Source organism: Pseudophryne corroboree, chromosome 10 (genome assembly GCF_028390025.1).
Source record: "Pseudophryne corroboree isolate aPseCor3 chromosome 10, aPseCor3.hap2, whole genome shotgun sequence".
Lineage (NCBI taxonomy): Eukaryota > Metazoa > Chordata > Amphibia > Anura > Myobatrachidae > Pseudophryne > Pseudophryne corroboree.
Window position 1 is genome coordinate 174,356,097 of NC_086453.1, and position 22,421 is coordinate 174,378,517.

General features: G+C 46.9%; 2 protein-coding genes across 2 annotated transcripts in view; one reads left to right on the forward strand and one right to left on the reverse strand.

The window, feature by feature from the left end:
- Window positions 1-5,634, reverse strand: part of ZMYND12 (zinc finger MYND-type containing 12) — a 253,049-nt gene extending 247,415 nt beyond the window's left edge. Inside the window, exons 1-2 of the mRNA XM_063942943.1 lie at window positions 5,404-5,634; window positions 3,818-3,959 (exon numbers count right to left, since the gene is read on the reverse strand). Coding sequence (XP_063799013.1) covers window positions 3,818-3,959; window positions 5,404-5,513 — 252 coding nt within the window. The 5' untranslated portion in view covers window positions 5,514-5,634. The remainder of the gene's footprint in view (window positions 1-3,817; window positions 3,960-5,403) is intronic.
- Window positions 5,635-5,728: 94 nt separating this feature from the next.
- The window catches only part of PPCS (phosphopantothenoylcysteine synthetase), an 85,561-nt gene continuing 68,868 nt past the window's right edge, over window positions 5,729-22,421 (forward strand). The window contains exons 1-2 of the mRNA XM_063942944.1: window positions 5,729-6,354; window positions 8,044-8,147. Coding sequence (XP_063799014.1) covers window positions 5,826-6,354; window positions 8,044-8,147 — 633 coding nt within the window. The 5' untranslated portion in view covers window positions 5,729-5,825. The remainder of the gene's footprint in view (window positions 6,355-8,043; window positions 8,148-22,421) is intronic.

The following is a 22,421-nucleotide window of genomic DNA, read 5'->3' on the forward strand; positions in this document are numbered from 1 at the left end:
TCATATATGCATACATACACACATACATTATATACCCATATACATATATCCAGATATATCCTGATTCAGAGATATAATAATTCTTAGAATTCTGAAACTAAATGTGACCTCTCACAGGCTTAAAACCCTGAGATGTCTGCTGCTTAACTGCAGCTTAGTTAATGGGCCCTATCTAGTGGCCGGCGCCGGGAGCGGGCTCTAGGGAGCGGGCTCTGGGGAGCTATCATGACTGTAAAACCTATGGTAGGTTTATATTGATAGTGTAAGCCCAAACTGAGCTAACCAGAATGTATCTTTTTAACAGTTTAAACTAGCATGCATTAGTATGCAATCTAGTTGGATCACCAGTTTCCTCCCAGATGGCAGAACAATATGCAACACTGCTTAGCTTCCAAGATCAGATGAAATTGGGCGTATCCAGTGTGGTGTGGCTGTAGATTCAAAATACCTACAGCACCTTGTATTCCCAGGTGGCTAACCAGGCCCAACACTGCTTAGCTTCCAAGATCAGATGAGATTGGGCGTATCCAGTGTGGTGTGGCTAAGTGAATTAAGCAAAGCTGCTGCAGGTGAGACCTGAACTCACAATGCTTGCAGTGCTCCACAGATACTGTTTTATAAGCACCATGTGCTGACCAATTGTATAACACATCTTACTTTACAACAGTGAACAAAGCCAGTATTTGGCTGACCACAGCCATGATTCAGATTTGCAGTCTTTAGGATAATATCATTATAAACAGTTATGATATAAATAATAGTAAGAGAAGTGAGTGTAGATCCATGTAATACACTCTTACAGACATTGCAGTGAAACTGCTTTTTAGACTTTGCTGGTGTCTTACTCATTATGCAGACAGACAATACAAAATACAAAGACAGACAACTTGCGCGACTCAGTAAATAGCACTAAGGTCTCTATAAATATATATCTGGCCAAGTGCAGTGCACGCCAGCAATATGCCTGATCCCAAATTCCCCTTAACACCCCTGCGCCTTCAATGGAGGAGAGATGTAATACAGGACATTCTGGAAACACAACAGGAAAAACAACAGGAAGCATGGTTAAATATGTCCCCATGCTCACAGTATAACACAAAGTGCAGACTTATAATTATGTAAGCAGATTTAATAAACATCCTATGTTGCATTCAAACCAGCACATATAACTTGCATCCTGTTTAACAAAGACTTAATAGCCTATTGTAATAAATATGCAGCGCTGCTGCATTCTAGTAAACATACTTTCCCTTTTATCAACAAAAGTTGAACATGAGATTTTATCCAGTGACCCTGACATTTCTGTGTGCAGGGAACATCACTGCGGCAGCAAAGTTGCTCACTAGGCTATGGAGCCTGCCTTATACAACTAACTCTCATTTGTGTGCCCCCCCCCCGTGCTCCGTGTACCGCTCTCTATACACGGAGCCGGGCTATGGTGGAGAGGGAGCCGGAAGCGGCATCGAGGGACGGGGAGCGCGCTGCATAGAGCCGTGGAGCGGCCTATGCATAAATCAACGTGGCCGGCGCGGCTCAGAACAGCGGGGAGGCAGGGGAGGCAGCGTAATCAGCGGCGGCGGGCGGCTGAAAGCAGCGGCGGGCGGCCACACACACACAGTATCCCCACACAGCGGGGCGGCAGCGTGAGCTGACCGCCCCGTCCCAACATACCTGGACCCTGTGGTGAGGGCTATGACGGGGCTTCTTCTGTAAGCTCCGTCCAGCCTTTTCTGCAGGGAGTGATGCACGTGGTGGTGAGGGAGCTCTTTCAGAGAGGCCCGACACCCACAGCTGCTTCAGCAGCTTCCACTATCCCGGACCCTCGCCTTTCTGGAAGGGGGGAAGGGATGTGGAACATTGAAAAAATCAAAAGAAATCCAATAATTGTGGACCAACTCCACAAGCCTTGTTGCTCTGTGAGCACCGAAAAAAACACTGAGGTACTCTGGGATATGGAGGGGAGGAGTAGTCTCAAATTTTAATTTATTCAGTGCTTAGTTCCTGTGGAACCGTCCATATCCCAAGAGTACTCCAGTGACCCCTAGTGGATGAAAAATAAATTAGACCTGTTTACAGCATTTCTAATAGCTTAGTATTGAATTCAAAACAAACATTTTTAAACTCTCACCCCTTCGGGGATGAGAGAAAAAAGGGAGAGTTTAAGTCCACAATTGTCGGGAATTCGAACTCTCTCCCCACCCGCGAGTTCATTGAATTGGTCTGACCATTATAACCTACAGAGAGAACAAATTGTCAGGAATTGTATAAACATCGCCGATTACAACCGAACATCGCCGACTAAACAGTCACATTGGCGAGAATTGAATTAGTGGGAATTCCAATTGTCGACAACACTTAAGTAAACTAGCGGAATTGGCAACTAGTCATCGAATTGAATTGACCCCATTGCCCCACTGTGCCAGATACACAAATGCCCCACTGTGCCAGATATACAATGCCCCCACAGTGCCAGATACACATTGCCCCCACAGTGCCAGATACACATTGCCCCCACAGTGCCAGATATACAATGCCCCCACAGTGCCAGATATACATTGCCCCCCTGTGCCAGATATACAATGCCCCAACAGTGCCAGATATACAATGCCCCCACAGTGCCAGATATACATTGCCTCCACAGTGCCAGATATACAATGCCCCCGTGTACGAGATATACCATGACCCCACTGTGCCAGATATACAATGCCCCCACAGTGCCAGATATACATTGCCCCCACAGTGCCAGATATATAATGCCCCCCTGTGCCAGATATACAATGCCCCACTGTGCCAGATATACATTGCCCCCACAGTGCCAGATATACATTGCCCCACTGTGCGCTCATTGCCCCCCCACCCCTAACCCCACCCTTTACCGCTAGCTCTGTTTCTTCTATGTGAGGGGAGGAGAGTTCAGTGCAGCGCCTCTCCTGCCCCTCAATTCTCTTTGATGCCCGGTCTCACTCTCCAGCGGTGGGGGCGGCAATCTGAAATGAGGCTCCGGTTCGTTAGCCAATCAGAGCTCGCAAACCGGCAGCCAATCAGGAGCTGCGGCTGCCGGTCCGCGAGCTCTGATTGGCTAGCAAACCGGTGCCTTATTCAGATTGACCCCGCCGCCGCTGAAGAGTGAGACCGGCCATCAAAGAGAATTGAGGGGCAGGAGAGGTGCTGTGCTGCGCTCTCCTCCCCTCACACAGGCCCTCATTCTGAGTTGAACGCTCGCTAGCTACTTTTTGCAGCCATACAAATGCATTGTCGCCGCCCACGGGGGAGTGTATTTTCGCTTTGCAAGTGTGCGATCGCATGTGCAGCCGAGCGGTACAAAAAAATTTTGTGCAAAACAAGACCAGCCCTGTATGTACCTTTCCTGTGAGATGATTCTAGCGACAGAGGTCCCGGAATTGACGTCAGATATCCGCCCTGCAAACCCCTGGTCACGCCTGCGTTTTCCCTACCACTCTCTGAAAACGGTCAGTTGACACCCATGAACGCCCTCTTCCTGTCAATCTCCTTGCGTTCGGCTGTGCGAATGGATTCGTCGCTAGAAGCAATGCACAACAACAATGCACATTGTACTTGTACGACGCGCGTGCTCATTGCGGTGCATACACATGCGCAGTTTTGCCATTTTTTTTTACCTGATTGCTGCGCTGCGAAAATCGACAGTGAGCGATCAACTCAGAATGACCCCCACAAAACTAAGCCTGCGGGATGCAGTATGGTGGACGGCCTGGCGGTACGGCATACCGGCTATGAATTTCTTACCGGTATGCCGTACCGCCATACTTGCAGCGCTGCACATGACTAATTATCATACCTTTCTCAGCAATAACTGCTCCATGGAATGTGTTCTCTCTTCTGCAGAGTTTAAAAAAGGAACAGGCGCACGCACCGGAATCAGTAGCTGGCAAATCTTTTCATGAATACTGTCCCAGTCAGCACGCTGGTGGTCTTTGTCACTAGTGAAATGTGAGAATCAGCAATTCAATATCAAATCATTTGACTTGGTATTCATGTACTGTATGGATAGTGCTCAGTACTTAAACATATAAATGCAAAGCCAGATGTTTAATCAGATAACAGACTATGTAACCACAGGCCAAATACCACTTGAGATCCAAAACATATGCAGTTGCAGCAAACTTTATGAAGGTTTATTTTACTCTAGGTTGTCACCTAGTGTTATCATGTTAGATTGCAAGCTCTTCAGAGCAGAGGCCTCTTTCTTAATGTAGTTTTACTTTTAAAGTTGCAATCCTGCCAAATGGAGCATTTATGCTGTAAGGCACTATGCACATTTTGTGGTATCATATAAAATAAATGTATATATACACATACAAAAATATGCCATTAAAAAGTAGGGGTCAAAAGGAAGTGAACATATTTTATACAACGAAGCACCTCAAGTGCATTTAACGTAAGGGAAAAAGGTCCTGCTTCAAGCTTACAATCAAAGTAACACTGACAGTTTGGCCATCCACAACTGTCTTTAGCACATTCATCAAATAGCAGACACAAAAGGTGACACAAGTAAGCTGCCTGTATAAACCATATGAACAGTATGCAAAATGTAGGCAGTGGAAAAATATGTATTTCCAGAAAATGGGTAACGCCAGTAACTCTAGAGTAGAGATATGACATATCTGTCATGCCATTTACTAACGAGATAGAACTCTCACTACGTACTGGCTTAACTGAAGACGTAGTTTGTAATCTGCAAGTGAATACAATATAAAGTTTGGCATGTTTCAATGGCCAGGACACACATTCTCCTCTCAATGTAATTTTTTTTCCTGTTTTTCGTTTTGATGTGAAGCTGAGATGATGTAAAAGAACTGAGTGAAAAGCTACCAAGAAGACCATCCTTGGGCTTTGTTGTGTCGTGAAGCATAAACTTCACCCTACCATGAAACTATCCTTAAAATGTGTCCCATATTGTGCAACATTAGCTACAATTGTTGCAAACTCATGGACAGTCGACATCTAGGCTCCCCCCAGAGGTTGGCACACACTGTAAATTTGGGGTTTAGAACATTTAGGAAATAACCTGGACAATCATTCTAGAGATTAGACCTTATGAGTTAGAATAGTAATTGACAGAAAAGAGATGTGACCTTCACAATGCTCCCCAGCAACTATATAAAGTGCTTGACTAGACCATCCACTCCACTTAATGTTGATCTATTTTTGAACATAAACCACTAAAATTCAGACAAATCTGGCACATCCATGCTCCCTACCATTAATGCTCATACAGCTAGCATTTCACTTGTAACAGAACCGTACATGATATTACTACCCACTGCTTTTTTGGCAACTGCTGATAATGAGCTGACACATTAGGCTAAATAGTGGCTGCATCCAGTAAACACACTGCAATATACTGTACACTGCAATATTTACCAGTAGTAAGTAACCTTGCAGCCATTGCACTGGATATAGGCAGGGCTGTGGCACAGCTCACACGACAGCGTCACCCCTTTGGGAGTGGAGAGTGGGTTAACGATGGCCATGGGGTGTGCAGGAATCACTCAGAATCAGTGTATCACATACACAGTTCTGTATCTCCGTTGCTAAGGACGCTGAGAGTGGTTGCCATGTGACGTTGTTAACATGACACAACTGATCATGGTGGGACCGTGTGAGTAACGTCATTCTACGCAATTGCATCATTCACTGGTGGCAGTGAAACGGTTTAAGGAAACTCTTCCCGGATCAAAGATGGCGTCAAGCACTTCCGTCGCAGCGGGTGAAGTAACACTGACTCAACATCGCTGTACTTCTCAAAGTGTCATTTCTGTGGCTGGGCTCCAAACGGTGTCAATATGGCAGCGCCCAGCCCGGCAGAGCAGCTCCAGCAGGACTTTGCGCCCCCGCAAGCAGATGTGGAGGAGGCTGCACGAGCAATGGAGGCGTTTGCCCAGGGTCACAGTTCCGAGGGGCGCCTAGTTGTGCTAATCACCTCCGGGGGCACCAAGGTCCCTCTAGAGTCCCGCACTGTGAGATTCCTGGATAACTTTAGCAGCGGCCGCCGTGGAGCCGCCTCCGCGGAGTACTTCCTGCAGGCCGGATACGCAGTAATCTTCTTACATCGGCACCGCTCAATGTACCCATACAGTCGCCGCTACACCGCAGTGAACTGGCTGGATGTACTGAATCTCCTCCCCTCCAGCGCACCGCGGGGGGCGGGACATCGGGTGGAGGCCGCGCAGAGCCAGCTCCCTGGGATAGTGCGGGTTTTACAGGACTACCACAGTATTAAGGAGACTGGCCGGCTGCTGCCTATAGAGTTCAACACACTGTCTGACTACTTGCACCTACTGCTGGCCGCTGCCCGGGCCCTCAGCCCACTAGGTAAGACCATTAGTGAAGTATGGCTTGTCAGGAGTCACCCATTGTATGAATACCCTAGGAGCAGAGGTGTAGCTTGTAGCCTCCTGCCCGGAGCACGTGCGTGCTATCCCCCACCCCTCAAGTGTGCACATGGAGATTAAATTGAAGGGGAAGAAAATTAAATATTTAGGGTTGTATCGAACTGGGGCATGGTGGGCTAGATATGTCAACCCACTAAAGTAATTCCACTAATAAAATCCACAGCTTTATGTGTACGGAAAAAAAATACACCTTACTTATATGGTGCTTTCTCTGCAATGGGGAGCCTCTGAAGAAATGGATCCTCCCTGGGCAGACCGTCTCTTTAGTCGGTATCCACTATTCATGTAGAGATCACGTGGTCTGGAAGATGCCAGTTTGTGTAGGAATATGACCAATGTTATCCTCCTACAACATATGTTCAAACAGACTCATGCCCCCTGTGTCACCTCCTGTTCCATGTCACCTAAAGCCCTCTTGCCTTTAGGTCCAGCCTCATGCCCTGTCACTCCAGGCTGGAGTCTCCAGCCTCACCTCGCCAGCCTCCTGCGTCTTACCTGCCCCCTGTCACTCCAGCCTCATCTCTTAAGGGCCCCATACACTAGAGCGATAATGGCCTATTTTGGGCATATCGGATGAAATCGGGCATTTTTTAGGTGGATCCGATCCGATGCGCGTTCCCGTGAGCATCGGATCGGATCCTCCAGTTTGAATGTGCTGCACATTCAATCTGGTCCGACCTGGGGTCATGACTGGGATCGCCCAAGATATATCGCATGCAAAAGGGCAGCATACGCTGTATCTTGGCCGATGTGGCTGTCCTAGTGTATGGGGCCCTTTAGCCTACCCCTAACCCTTTCTCTCTCAGCCTTCCCCTCACCCTGTCTCTCTGTCTCACCGTGTCTCCATCAGTCTCACTGTGTCTCTTTCCGCTTCCCCCACACTGTGTGTCTCTTATTCTTCCACACACCCTGTGTCTCTCTCAGCCTCCTCTGTGTCTCTTCGTGGCTGCCTCCCTTGTGCCCTCCAGGGCTGCCTCCCTTGTGCCCTCCAGGGCTGCCTCCCTCGTGTCTCTCCATGGCTGCCTCCTTCCCTGTATCTTGTCTCCGCATGGCTGCCTCCCCCCCTGCATCTCCCCATAGCTGCCTTCCACCTGTGTATTGTCTGCATGGCTGTCTGCCCCCTCCTCCGCATCTCCCCATGTCTCCGCCCCTTTGTCTCTCCAGCAGACACACTTACCTCTCCTACCCTGGTCCTGAATCAGTGCTGAGCTCCTAGTTGCTGTGGCGGTGGCTTCTTCTGTTACTCAGTCACAGTGCACGGACGTCATGCGATGTGCCAAAAGAAACCTGTTTATTGTGCTGGGAAGCATCCTTCCATCTGCCTCCTGCAGCGCAGCCCCCGAGCACTGTGACATGCTACTGGCGGGACTGCAGCTCCCTTTCCAGAGGTGGGAGCCTGGAGTACGAGCTCCACCGCCGCTGCCCTCGCTATGCCCCTGCCTAGGGGTATAGTTATAGGGTTATCTTTAAGATTTAAAATGCAACTTTGAGAAATTGATAGCTAGATATACTTCCACCCATCTTGTATTGGTGTGGATTCTGTCATGTTACGCTGCTTATTTGCTCTTTTATTCCAACAGTGTATGTACACCAATTTCCTTCATTGCAGGGTCAAATGTATTATTTTACCTGGCAGCGGCAGTGTCAGACTTCTACATCCCAGCATCAGAGATGCCAGAACACAAGATCCAGTCGTCCAGTGGTCCTTTACAGGTAGTTACAATGTAATAAACATTGTGATAATATATTGAAGTGCATGTTAAAAAGTTTCTATAAAATTATACATGAAACAGAATGACTATGTTTACATATTTCTCTTACGTCCTAGAGGATGCTGGGGACTCCAAAAGGACCATGGGGTATAGACGGGATCCGCAGGAGCTTGGGCACACATAAAAGACTTAATCTGGGTGTGAACTGGCTCCTCCCTCTATGCCCCTCCTCCAGACCCCAGTTAGACTTTGTGCCCAGGAGAGACTGGACACACACTAGGGGAGCTCTCCTGAGTTTCTCTAGAAAAGACTTTGTTAGGTTTTGTATTTTCAGAGAGACCTGCTGGCTACAGGCTCCCTGCAGCGTGGGAGTGAGGTGAGAGAAGCAGACCTACTTCTTCTTAGTTAAGGGCTCTGCTTCTCGGCTACTGGACACTTTGATCACTTGGTGCGCCTAGCTGCTTGTTCCCGGAGCCGCGCCGTCACCCCCTCACAGAAGCCAGAAGAAAGAAGTCGGGTGAGTATGAGAAGAACAGAAGACTTCAGGACGGCAGAAGACTTCAGTAACGGAAGGTACAGCACAGCGGTAACGCTGTGCTCCATGCTCCCACACACATCACCAACGGTATTTACTGGGTGCAGGGCGCTGGGTGGGGGCGCCCTGGGCAGCATGTTACTGGAGTTTTGGGGCTGGCAGAGAGCTTTTCGGTGCCTCGGCACCGTTTCCAGAAACCCCCGCCGGCATTTTTCATTTTTAAATTTGGCGGGCCGAAGCGCAACGGGAAGGGGGCGGAGCTTCGTCCCGCGGCTCACAGGCGCCATCTTCTCCTTCAACACGCTGAAGGGAGATGCTGCCGGGACCTCCACATTTCTCAGACAAGTATCGGGGAGATATTCAGTAGGGGGGGCTGCAGTGTGGTGCTTATTATCATTACAAAGCAGCGCTGGGTACATATATCTTTTCTTGGGATATATGGGCGCTGGGGTGTGAGCTGGCATACTCCCTCTATGTCCTCTATCTGGGCTTCATTGTGGGCCTGTCACCTAGCTGGGACGTTCTGTGTGTTGTTGTGTGTCAGTACTACGTGTCGGCATGTCTGAGGCTGAATGTTATTCACCAGAGGAGGTTATTGGGGGAGCGGATGCAGGGCTAGATTTGGGACTGTCGACGCAGCCGACACCTGATTTACTCGCATTGCTCAATACTATAAATTCGAATGTTGCTTCTTTATCAAAGAGGTTAGATAAGTCTGAGTCACAGACGCAGGTGTGGAAAAAGTCCATGGAAGAGGCTTTGTCTCAGGTTCAGACCCCATCCGGGTCACAAAAGCGGCCATTTACTCAGGTGGTAGATACTGATACCGACACGGACTCTGATTCCGATGTCGATTTCACTGAGGCTGCTTTACATCCACGGTTAGTTAAGAGTATTCAGTACATGATTGTGGCTATAAAAGATGTTTTACACATTTCTGATGAACCTGCGGTACAGGAAACAAGGATTTGCTTGTTCAAGGGTGAAGTTTCCCCCCTCTCATGAAATGAATACTCTTTGTGAAAAGGCTTGGGAGTCGCTGGATTTGAGGTGGCAGATTCCCAAGAGAATTTACATGGCGTATCCTTTCCCCTCTGATGACAGGGAAAAATGGGAGGCGTCTTCAAATGTTAACAAAGCTCTATCTCGTTTGTCTAAGAAAGTGGCACTTCCGTCCCCTGACAGGGCAGCTCTCAAGGATCCGGCGGATCGCAAGCTGGAGACGTCTTTGAAGTCCATTTTCGCTAATTCGGGTGCATTGCTCAGAACTGCTGTGGCGTCTGTATGGGTGAGTAGTGCTATTGCTAAATGGGCTGAGAATTTAGCTAATGATATGGATACCCTTGATAAAGATAATGTCCTTTTGACTCTGGGTTATATCAAGGATGCTGCAGATTACCTGAAGGATGCGGCGAGGGACGTCTGTCTCTTGGGTTCAAGAACCAATGCCATGTCGATATCAGCCAGGAGGGAGTTGTGGATCCATCAATGGAACGCTGATGCCGACTCCAAGAGGGCTATGGAAGCGTTACCCTTCAAAGGTACTGTCTTGTTTGGGGACGGCTTGGCTGACCTGGTCTCGACCGCGACTGCGGGTAAGTCCTCTTTTCTTCCTTATGTTCCCACACAACAGAAAAAGGCACCACATCAGCAAATGCAGTCCTTTCGTCACAATAAATACAGGCGTGGAAAAGGTTCGTCCTTCCTCGCTTCAAAAGGTAGAGTAAGGGGAAGGAAACCTCCTGCAGGCTCAGGCGCCCAGTACCAAAAGTCCTCCCCTGCTGCTACCAAGTCCACCGCATGACGTTGGGGCTTCCCTGGGGGAGTCCGGACCGGTGGGGTGCCGTCTACGAATATTCAGTCAGGTCTGGATTCAATCAGACCTGGATCCTTGGGTCCTAGAGATTGTATCTCAGGGATACAAACTGGAGTTTCAGGAGATACCCCCTCACCGGTTCTTCATTTCGGCATTACCAGTAGCTCTTCCGGACAGGGAGGTGGTGCTGGCAGCGATTCAAAAATTGTGTCTACAGAGGGACATTGTTCCCGTTCCCTCGTCCCAGAGGGGGGAGGGGTTCTACTCAAGCCTCTTTGTTGTGCCGAAACCGGACGGTTCGGTCAGACCAATTCTGAATCTAAAATCCCTCAATCCATACTTGAAAGTTTTCAAGTTCAAGATGGAATCCCTTCGAGCGGTAATTGCCAGCCTGGAAGGGGGGGATTTTATGGCGTCAGTCGACATAAAGGATGCCTACTTACATGTCCCGATATATCCTTCGCATCAGGCCTTCCTCAGGTTTGCGATACAGGATTCTCCTTACCAATTTCAGACGTTGCCGTTTGGGCTCTCCACGGCTCCGAGGATTTTCACCAAAGTCATGGCGGAAATGATGGTTCTCCTTCGCAAACAAGGGGTTACAATTATCCCGTACTTGGACGATCTCCTGATAAAGGCGAGGTCCAAGGAACGGTTGCTGAGAAGTGTAGATTTGTCACTGTCGGTTCTACGACAGCACGGTTGGGTACTCAATTTGCCAAAATCTCAGTTGATTCCGACCACTCGGCTGCCTTTTCTGGTCATGATTCTGGACACGGATTTACAGAAAGTATTTCTTCCAGAAGAAAAGGCTCTGGAACTGCAGGCGATGGTCAGGGAACTTCTGAGGCCGACGAGTGTGTCAATCCATCACTGTACTCGGGTTCTGGGGAAGATGGTTACGGCGTACGAAGCCATTCCATTTGGCAGGTTTCATGCCCGGGTGTTTCAGTGGGACTTGCTGAGCAAATGGTCCGGGTCTCACCTGCACATGCACCGGAAGATAAGTCTATCTCCCAGAGCCAGAATTTCTCTTCTGTGGTGGCTACAAGATCATCACCTCCTAGGGGGACGCCGGTTCGGTATCCAGGATTGGGTGCTTCTATTAACAGATGCAAGTCTCCGGGGGGCTGGGGCGCAGTCACCCAAGGAAGAAACTTCCAGGGGAAATGGTCGCTCCAGGAAGCCTGTCTCCACATAAATGTTCTCGAGTTAAGAGCCATTAACAACGGCCTGCTGCAAGCAAGAAGCCTTCTTCAGGGTCGACCTGTCCTGGTACAGTCAGACAACATCACAGCGGTGGCGCATATAAACCGTCAAGGCGGAACAAGGAGCAGAGCGGCAATGACGGAGGCCACAAGAATCCTTCGCTGGGCGGAACAACACGTGAGCGCCCTGTCAGCAGTCTTCCTACCGGGAGTGGACAACTGGGAAGCAGATTTCCTCAGCAGACGCGATCTCCATCCGGGAGAGTGGGCTCTTCACCAAGAGGTATTTGCAGAGGTGACAAAACGTTGGGGAATTCCGTTGATCGACATGATGGCGTCTCGTCTCAACAAGAAGCTTCCGAGGTATTGTTCCAGGTCAAGGGACCCCCAAGCCTGTGCAGTGGACGCCCTGGTGTCTCCGTGGGTTTTCCAGTCGGTGTATATGTGTTCCCTCCACTTCCTCTCATTCCAAAGGTACTGAGGATCATTCGACGAGCAAGGGTTCAGGCGATTCTCGTCGTTCCAGATTAGCCAAGAAGGGCCTGGTACCCGGATCTTCAGGAATTACTGGTGGAAGATCCTTGGTCGCTTCCTCTAAGAGAGGACCTGTTGTTGCAGGGTCCATACGTGTTTCCAGACTTACCGCGGCTGCGTTTGACGGCATGGAGGTTGAGCGCCAGATCTTAGCTCGTAAGGGTATTCCCAGGGAGGTCATTCCAACTCTCATTAAGGCTAGGCGAAGCATTATCACCGTATTTGGAGAGAGTATGTTTCCTGGTGTGAGTCTAAAATGGCTCCTGCGGAAGATTTTCACTTGGGTCGCTTTCTCCACTTTTTACAGGCGGGAGTAGATGCAGGCCTGAAATTGGGTTCCATCAAAGTGCAGATTTCGGCTTTGTCTATATTCTTTCAAAAAGAGTTAGCTGTCCTCCCAGAGGTTCAGACTTTTGTGAAAGGAGTAATGCATATCAACCCTCCGTTTGTGCCTCCTGTAGCTCCATGGGACCTTGATGTAGTCTTACGGTTTCTCATGTCTTCCTGGTTTGAACCTTTGCATAAGGTTGAGTTGAAATTTCTCACTTGGAAGGTAGTTATGCTATTGGCACTGGCGTCTGCCAAGCGGGTGTCAGAGTTGGCGGCCTTATCTCATAAGAGCCCGTACTTAATTTTTCATTCGGACAGGGCGTAATTGAGGACTCGTCAAGAATTTCTGCCAAAGGTGGTTTCTTCATTTCACATTAACCAACCTATTGTGGTCCCGGTGTCTACGGAAGCTGTGGCGATTCCAAAATCTCTGGATGTTGTAAGAGCTTTGAAGATCTACGTCACTAGGACAGCTGTTGCTAGGAAAACTGAGGCGCTGTTTGTCTTGTATGCTTCCAACAAAATTGGTCATCCTGCTTCAAAACAGTCTATTGCTCGCTGGATTTGTAGTACGATTCAGCAGGCTCATTCTTCGGCCGGACTACCGGTGCCGAAGTCAGTAAAAGCCCATTCTACCAGGAAAGTGGGCTCATCTTGGGCGGCTGCCCGAGGCGTCTCGGCGTTACAGATTTGCCGAGCAGCTACTTGGTCGGGTTCAAACACTTTTGCTAAGTTCTATAAGTTTGATACCCTGGCCGATGAGGACTTTGCGTTTGCTCAGTCGGTGCTGCAGAGTCGTCCGCACTCTCCCGCCCGTTCTGGAGCTTTGGTATAATCCCCATGGTCCTTTTGGAGTCCCCAGCATCCTCTAGGACGTAAGAGAAAATAGGATTTTGGTACTTGCCGGTAAATCCTTTTCTCCTAGTCCGTAGAGGATGCTGGGCGCCCGTCCCAGTGCGGACTATTACTTGCAGTGTTTTCTTGCTGGTTAAATTAATTTATACACGGGTTGTGTATTTCTTGTTTCAGCTTGTTGCTGGTGTTAATTCATACTGTTATCTGGTTTAAAGTGATAAAGCTAAATATTTATCTTACTTAAAAACCCTTTAAGAGGCCAAAGAACACAGTACGCTATTGGCGTATGGAATACCGTAAGGGTACGCACGTTGCGTAACAATCGCTTAGCCGTAGTCGAGACGCTCAAGCGTCAAGTTCGCTCACGGCCAAGAGATCACAGGCGGCACGCTATTGGCTGCCGACTAACTTAATGATACGCTATTAGCGTAGCGGACGCTTGGGACCACGGGAGATCACAAGCGGCGCTGATGCTCACAATGTTAAACCTTTATAACTATACCATAAACAATGTATCTATGCAATAAACCTTGGTGTAGTGATAGGGTGTAAATGTAACACCGTGTAACCTTATTAACTTAAAAGCTGTACGAGCGTCTCCGACGCTCAGAGAATACTTAGAAATATAAGAAATACACAGATACCGATCTTAGGTTCTAACACCTTATATGAACGTTCTATTTGCAAAAGAATAATACAATACAAGTCATACACTACCAATATAACATAGACTAACTAACCAGATAACTACACATGAAATACAATAACAGCACAATAACACTTTAAGAGGAAAAGAGAGAGAAAAGGGGAGAAGAGAGAGAGAGAGATATGGCTCACAATAACAAAAAAGACAATATGATTGCGGAGAAACTTACGCTCAAGGGAAACAATCGCATGCGCCTCTGGATATCCAGCTCCCGATTATCAGCAATGAGAACCGTTGAAGAGAATAGAGAGCTGGCCCAGAGTGGCTTGTCCTTTTATACCCTACACATAATACAGTACAATGGTCCCTATATTCTTATTGTTCATTGGACACAGGAATTCGTCTTCGCATTATAACAAAAGGTCATAGGTTGATTCATACAGGTGGGCTGTGACTATTTCCAACTGCTCAGGTGGGTGGGAAACTAGGTTTCCCGCCGCATGGATAATAAAGTGCAAATAATAGTAAATGTCCATAAACTTCTTATGTCCATAACTATTCGCACGAGCGATTAATCTGTTTCAAACCAACACCGGAATATTGCTAATTAAATACTCTTCCGATGGATACTAAACTCCACTGTATAACCCCTGTCTGACCCTTCGTATCAAACAAAGAGGGTTCTCTTTGTCTATGAACATGCTACCTTAACTAAACTTTCAGATTCTATCAAAGGGACCATAATCTACAAAATACATTATATGGTTAAAATATGTTATGAACGAGTCGCCCGCTAGACGCACATAAACTTTACCGTAAATGCGCACACCGTGCGCCTGCGGGTGCCCGCAACGGCGAGTATGCGCACGCACGGCAGGGCTCATGAACGTGCAACAGGCACTCGCATGAGGTGCAAATATGGCAGTGTGTAGCGTGATATTTTTCTGACTTTGACAGTCCACCCTTTGGCAGTCACCAATAACTGCCACTTCCTAAAACATTTCAAAAAGAGAAAAATATATGTCATGTGTAAATACATTTCCATGGTTGGGTAGGGGAGGAGAGAAGAAGGTGTGAGAAGGGTATGACCTAGTGAGATAGCAGAAGCATGTGTGTATGAATCCATGTTTGGGGGGTCATGTATCATCGTGCCGTACTTGTTGTAAATCAAGCTTCGAGGTATTGCGAAGTATACATTTGAATTCCTTCTTATCCCGTGGTACGGGTCTGTGGATGGGCTGTCAAACTTTACCGAGCTCATTTCGGCTTTTAGTTGCAACAAAATGGGGGAGCACATTTTAGTTGATGATACATGAATGGGGGAGAATATGTGATTGCTGATATCTGTGCCTGTATTCCCTATCGACTATGTGTGTCATTACCTGAAGGTTGTAGAGATGAAGATAAGAAACAATTATGGTAAATGCAGTGCTATTCTATGTGAGGTTAATATGCATTTGTTGGTTTAAGTCTTGTCTGAAGTCTTGTTTGAAGTCTCCTTTGGGCTTTTGCTATTAACGGTATGCAAAAAGCCTTGTCAATGTCCATAGACTTACAAAAAAAGTTGGGCTAGCGTAAATTTAAAATTTCTAGGGAAACTGGGGGTCTATGGCATAGTCCATCTGTTGTTTGTGTACAAGGTTGTCAAACTTCTTCTTTAATCCATCTGTTGTCTGTATATAAGGTCATCAAATTCCTCTTCCAAGCGGGTCTTTTTATCTTGGAGAAAAGGAGAAACAGGTGAAAGAAACGGACCGTAGAATCACATTTTCATCACATCATTGTCTCTATCGTTGGGTCATAAATCAAATCCATTGGAATTACAATTTCCTCACTCCTTAGACTCATTACCCTGGTACTCCGTTTGCACTTCGTTAAAGCCTGACCGCATCTAAATATCAAGCCAATCGATATGACAACACCCAAGATACATAGAAGAAACTTCCCTACATCCATTATGACTCCTTGAGCCCATTCTCCTAAACCAGAGAACCAATTTCGCGGGTTCAACCATGACACCCAACTGGTCAGCTCATTACCCACAGCAGCAAGGGTGAGATTGTGTCTCCTGCGGAATTCCCACTTTAATTGGAGAATGTCGTCCATCTTTTGGTCTATGACCTCGACCGGGTCCTCGGTGCTATTCGTAATATAAGTGCAGCATTTCACGCCGTACTGCGTTGCCAGTGTGACACAATATCCACCTGTCACTGCCATGAGATAATTAAGAACCATCCTATGCTGAACCAGTTCTGTTTTATAAGCTTGGAGCTCTCTTCCGGTATATCTAAAAGTGTCGTCATACATTTCTGTGATATTGTCTAATAAATTTGCAAGCGCTGATATATATTTATAATTTATCACTCCTCTGGCGGTGCGAGTGATATCTAACGCGATTAGGAATTGAATCCCGGTGGATTCACTGATCAGGTCAGAGGCCGGATGCTCTGTTCTCTCTATCAGGTGCCGTTTAACGATGTGCTCGTAATGAGTGTGGGTATAAGGAGCTTGGGCACTGCGGTGAATATCTTTCATTTTAGTATGTGATACAGTCATTACCTCAGGCAGTACCTTTCCAATATAACACAATCCTTCAGAGTTTGGGGCAAGCCACTTATACGCCTTCCTCCCGCATATGAAATATGCATCATCGGGGAGAACATATGGGACGGAGTAGGACATAACCATATTACACATCTTCCATGTGAAATCTCCTAACCCTAATTCTCCCATCTGTCTAGTACACGTATCTGTTTGTATGATATGTGCACAGTATCCTGGTGATACCTCTCCAACTCTCATGGACCTACTTCCTAGGGTATACCTATATCGGAAATATTTTCCACTACCAGCTATGTGGCGTATAAGTTCTGTATCTGTTGGCATTCTATCGGCTCTGTATGAAAAGGTCATGGTTTGGTTATTCCATGACACTTCCCAATTTCCCGGCTTTCGGGGATTGGAAATGTTAAAACATACTAGGGACCTATCCACATGATATTGGTGGAGCTTCAGACTAGGAGGACTGGAGATATTAAACCTCCTGTCCACCGGCCTCCCACCACTTAGCTCAGGTACCTCCCCTACCGTTAAAGGGAATGGTACTAAGCCTGATTTACTATGGCCTTGAGGTACTTGAGAGCATACCCAACAATCTGTCTGATTTAACACTTTACCCACTAAGGAGTGATAGTCACTCAATGGATGCCGGTCCATGTGGATATTAAAACTGGATTGGCATTTCTTGATACACCCATCCTCAACTACACTGTCACAGAGCCTACAGATACAGTTCTCCTCAGCTAACAATCCTTCACAATTCCTTCTATTGTCAATGCTATCGGATCGTTTTCTGATACTCGTCTTTACTCGGTGATTATGTTGTTCTTGGAAATCTACGCCTCCATCTCTGTCATCAGAACCCATTCCAGAACCTCTCTCGACCTCCATGGTACTCTCGCCGGAACAGACTGCTCTGGTCAACATCATGGTCAACAGAAAAATCCGGATCACAGTCTCTTGGGGCAAGTCCATCTTATAGGAGGAAATGGAGAAGAATGAGAAGGGGGAAAGAAATACTTGAGGGAGATGGGATGGGAAGTGGAGAAAACAATAAAAGGGAACAGGGGATCAACAACTGCCTCCGATCTTACTATTTTCAATGCTCAGGTGCCGTCTCAGTTCTCCTGAAACAGACACTCCAGTGATACAACTTCCTCTACCGTCTGTTCTTTATCACGAGACCTCTCTGGATCAGCAACCTTCTTACAATGGGACGAATGAACCCAAGTCTCTCTCTCGGCAACCTTCAATGCTGTCGTGCTAATCAATAAGACTTGGTATGGTCCTTCCCATCTGTCAATAAGGCAACCTGAGCGTAGAAAATTACGTATCATTACATAATCCCCAGGTTCAATGTCATGACAATTACTATCTGGCAAATCAGGAATCACTAACTTCAGATTGTCATTTTGATTCCTTAGCTGTTTACTCATGTTAACCAGGTATTTTACAGTCACTTCATTGTTACACTTCAAATCATCCTGAGGGTTAATCATAACATGCGGTTGTCGACCAAACAGAATTTCAAAGGGGGACAGATTAAGAGGGGACCTGGGAGTGGTTCTGATGCTGTATAGTACAATGGGTAAAGCTTCTGGCCATGTTAATCCTGTTTCTGCCATAACTTTGCTCAATTTATTTTTAATAGTGCTGTTCACTCTTTCCACCTTCGCAATCGCCTGGGGGCGATATGGAGTGTGCAGCTTACTATCAATTCCCTTCAACTTAAACATTCCTTGAAAGACATCACCTGTAAAATGGGTACCCCTATCACTTTCAATTATTCTAGGGATACCATATCTACACACAAATTCCTGCACAATTTTCTTAGCAGTAAACATAGCGGTATTTGTGGCCGCAGGAAATGCTTCGACCCAATTTGAGAATACATCTATACAAACAAGTACATATTTCAAATTTCGACAAGGGGGTAATTGTATAAAGTCAATCTGTATTACCTGAAAAGGGCCGCCTGTAGGTGGGATATGAGATGGTTCTGTTGGTATTGCCTTTCCGATATTCTTCCTCAAACAGGTAAGGCATGACATTGCTCTCTTACCTGCATGAGATGAAAATCCTGGGGCGCACCAATATGCTCTTACCAACTTGCACATTCCCTCCTTGCCCAGATGAGTCAGCCCGTGTGCTGCTTCAGCTAAACATGGAAGATATGCTCTGGGGGCCACTGGTTTACCTTGTCCATCCGTCCAGAGTCCTGAGGACTCCTGGCCATATCCTTTTGCCTTCCAGACTGCCTTTTCCTGTGTGGAACACAAATTTTGCATTTCACACAACTTCTGTGTGTTGATGGTATTAAATACCATCAGTTGTGTGGTGTCTGTCTGTCTGGGGGTACCAGCTGCTAACTTAGCAGCTTCGTCTGCTCGGCTGTTACCAAGTGATACTGGGTCTTGGCTATATGTATGTGCTTTACACTTGATAACAGCCACTCTGTCAGGTTCCTGTATCGCTGTTAGAAGCCTTTTGATGTGAGCTGCATGCGCTACCGGTGTACCAGCTGCCGTCATGAAATTTCTGAGGCGCCATAGGGCTCCGAAATCATGGACTACCCCGAAGGCGTATCTAGAATCGGTGTAGATATTGGCTGACTTGCCCTTAGCCAATTCACATGCTCTGGTTAGGGCAACCAGTTCAGCAACCTGGGCTGAGTGAGGTGGGCCTAGCGGTTCTGCTTCTATGGTGCCTTGGTCATCTACGACTGCGTATCCAGTACACAAGTCTCCCGAGTCTGACTGTCTGTGACAACTACCGTCAGTGTAGAAAGTAAGATCTACATCTTCCAGTGGGTTGTCACTGATGTCAGGCCTTGCCGTGAAATTTTGGGTCAAATATTCCATACAATCATGCATGTCATCCTTTGTATTAAATCCTCCTTCCCCATAGCTCTCATCCTCCACCCTTTGTGCCTGTGCAGGCACACCTGGGAGATATGTTGCAGGATTTAATGCACTGCATCTACTTATGGTGATGTTTACGGGGGCCATTAGTGCCAATTCCCATCTTGTAAACCGCGCTGATGAGACGTGCCTGGTTTGGGCAGAATTTAGCAAGGCTGACACTGCATGTGGTGTATGGATTGTGAGGTTGTGTCCTAGCACTACATCTTCGCTTTTCGTTACTAGCAATGCTATCGCAGCAACGCTTCGCAAGCATGTGGGGAGGGATCGCGCTACCGTATCTAGCTGAGCGCTGTAGTATGCTACCGGCCTGCTGGCATCACCGTGCTTTTGGGTTAGGACGCCTGCCGGGCAACCAGCACTTTCTGTTCCGTACAGCTCAAAGGGTTTCCCATAGTCTGGCATACCTAATGCTGGTGCCTGCGTTAGGCACTGTTTGAGTTTCTCAAATGCCATCTCGGATTCGTCTATGCGAAATCCGATCAGGTTTGTTTGATGAAACCATCTCCTGCAAAGGTAATGCTAGAATGGAAAATCCTGGGATCCAGTTACGGCAATACCCACACATTCCTAAAAACGTTCTGATTTGTTGCTGGGTTTGTGGCAGTCATGTCTCTAATTGCTTGAATTCTATCAGCGGTCAGGTGTCTCAGTCCTTGTGTTAGACAGTGTCCCAGATATTTTACTTTAGGCTGGCATAATTGTAGTTTGTCTTTGGAAACCTTGTGTCCTGTGTCTGAAAGATGAAACAGGAGCTGTTTCGTATCCTTCAGGGACGCTTCCAGTGAATCTGAACACAGTAGTAAATCATCCACATACTGTATCAATATTGATCCACTCTCTGGTTGGAAAGACTGTAAACAATCATGCAAAGCCTGGGAAAATATGCTTGGACTGTCTATGAAACCTTGTGGTAATCGAGTCCATGTGTATTGGACTCCTCTGTATGTAAATGCAAACAAATATTGGCTGTCAGGATGCAGGGGTACCGAAAAGAAGGCGGAGCAGAGGTCAATAACAGTGAAAAATTTCGCAGTGGGAGGGATCTGCATAAGGATGACAGCTGGATTTGGCACTACGGGGAATTGACTCTCAACTATTTTGTTAATCCCCCTTAGATCCTGCACTAGCCTGTAACCCCTCCCCCCACTCTTTTTCACAGGGAAGATGGGACTATTGGCAGTGCTGGATGTTCTTACCAGAATGCCCTGTTGTAGCAAGCGCTCTATTACTGGGTAAACTCCTAACTCCACCTCTGGCTTCAGAGGGTATTGTGGGATTTTTGGAGCTATCCTACCATCTTTTACTTGCACAACTACTGGAGCTACGTTTGCCATTAATCCAGTGTCTTGTCCATCTTTAGTCCACAGTGACTCTGGTATTTGGGATGTCATTTCTTCTACCTGGGATGGATTCCTATTTAATATAACTGTGTGGGACATTAATTTTGATGGGGAGTCTAACATGTCTCGCACTTCCTGAGCGTGATTCTCAGGTATGTCTAAGAATACACCTTCAGGAGTACAATAAATGACGCACCCCATTTTACACAATAAATCTCTTCCCAGGAGATTAGTCTGTGCCGATGCAGCCAGCAAAAAGGAATGCTTGGTATGTAAAGGCCCTATTGTAATCTCGGCTGGTTTGCTAACAGGGTAGTGCTGGACTACTCCCGTTACTCCCATGGCTGGAATTGTCTTACCAGTGGTTCTCATGCCCACTGTCGAATTTATCACTGATTTGGCCGCCCCCGTATCTACAAGGAAATTTAATGATTTACCAGCTACATCAATTGCAATCTCGGGTTCACTTCCAAGACTTGCAATCAATTTTACTGGCTGCAGATTACAGGTGTGGCCACACCCCTATTGGGTATGGTGACCTCCCTGAATCCCGCTGGCAGCAACTACTTGAGAAGGGGTTAAATGGGAACTGCCAGAAGCTTGCCAGTCTCCTTTTGGGGGATATCTTTTTGTTTCCCCTGTATGTGGCTCATAACTCCGTCTCTGCGGACCCTGATCCCAATTTCGTGTGTCATGTCGTTGTCTAGCGGGTTGGTATGATTTTTGTGAATTTTTCGCTCTACAGTCTCGTGCCATGTGTCCCTGTCTATGACAAAAATAACAAGTTACCACATTTGACTTACCCACAGGGTTCGGAGGTTTATACGAAGGTTGCCTTGTGGTCAAAGCCTGTATACTTACGGCCATTAACTTATCACCTTGTGACTCCCTGTGTCTGGTGATATTTCGATCGTGATCAATAGCAGCCTCTCTCAAAGTAGCCACCGACAGACCTCGCCAACATGGTTGCGTGGTCTGTACCCTTGCTTTCAATACCTCTTTTAAACCATCCATTAACACAGATACTGCTACTTCTCTATGATTTGCATTGGTCTTAATGTCTCTATGCCTGTGTATTTTGCCATTTCTAGTAGTGCCCGATGAAAATAATCAGCAGCTGTTTCTGTCTCTTTTTGTTTAATGGAGAAAATTCTATTCCATTTGACTACAGCTGGAAAATACTCCTTCAACTGTAAATTTATCCTCTTTACATTGTCTGAGTTGTACACATCCGTAAGGGGTACTTCTCCATCTAATTTACAGTCAGCTAAGAATTGTGCTGAGTCGACATTGGAGGGTAAACATGCCCTCAGCAATATCTGCCAGTCTTTGTTATTGGGCTCTACCGTATTCCCTAGGTCTCTAATGTATTTCTGGCTAGCAACTAGATCCTTCCTAGGATCAGGGAATTCAGACACTATTGTTCTTAATTCCATTCGGGAAAATGGACAGTGCATGGCAATGTTTCTGACAGGAGTGACTCCTGAAGTGTCCGTTTTCCCATTTGGCACTGCTATTACCCTAACGG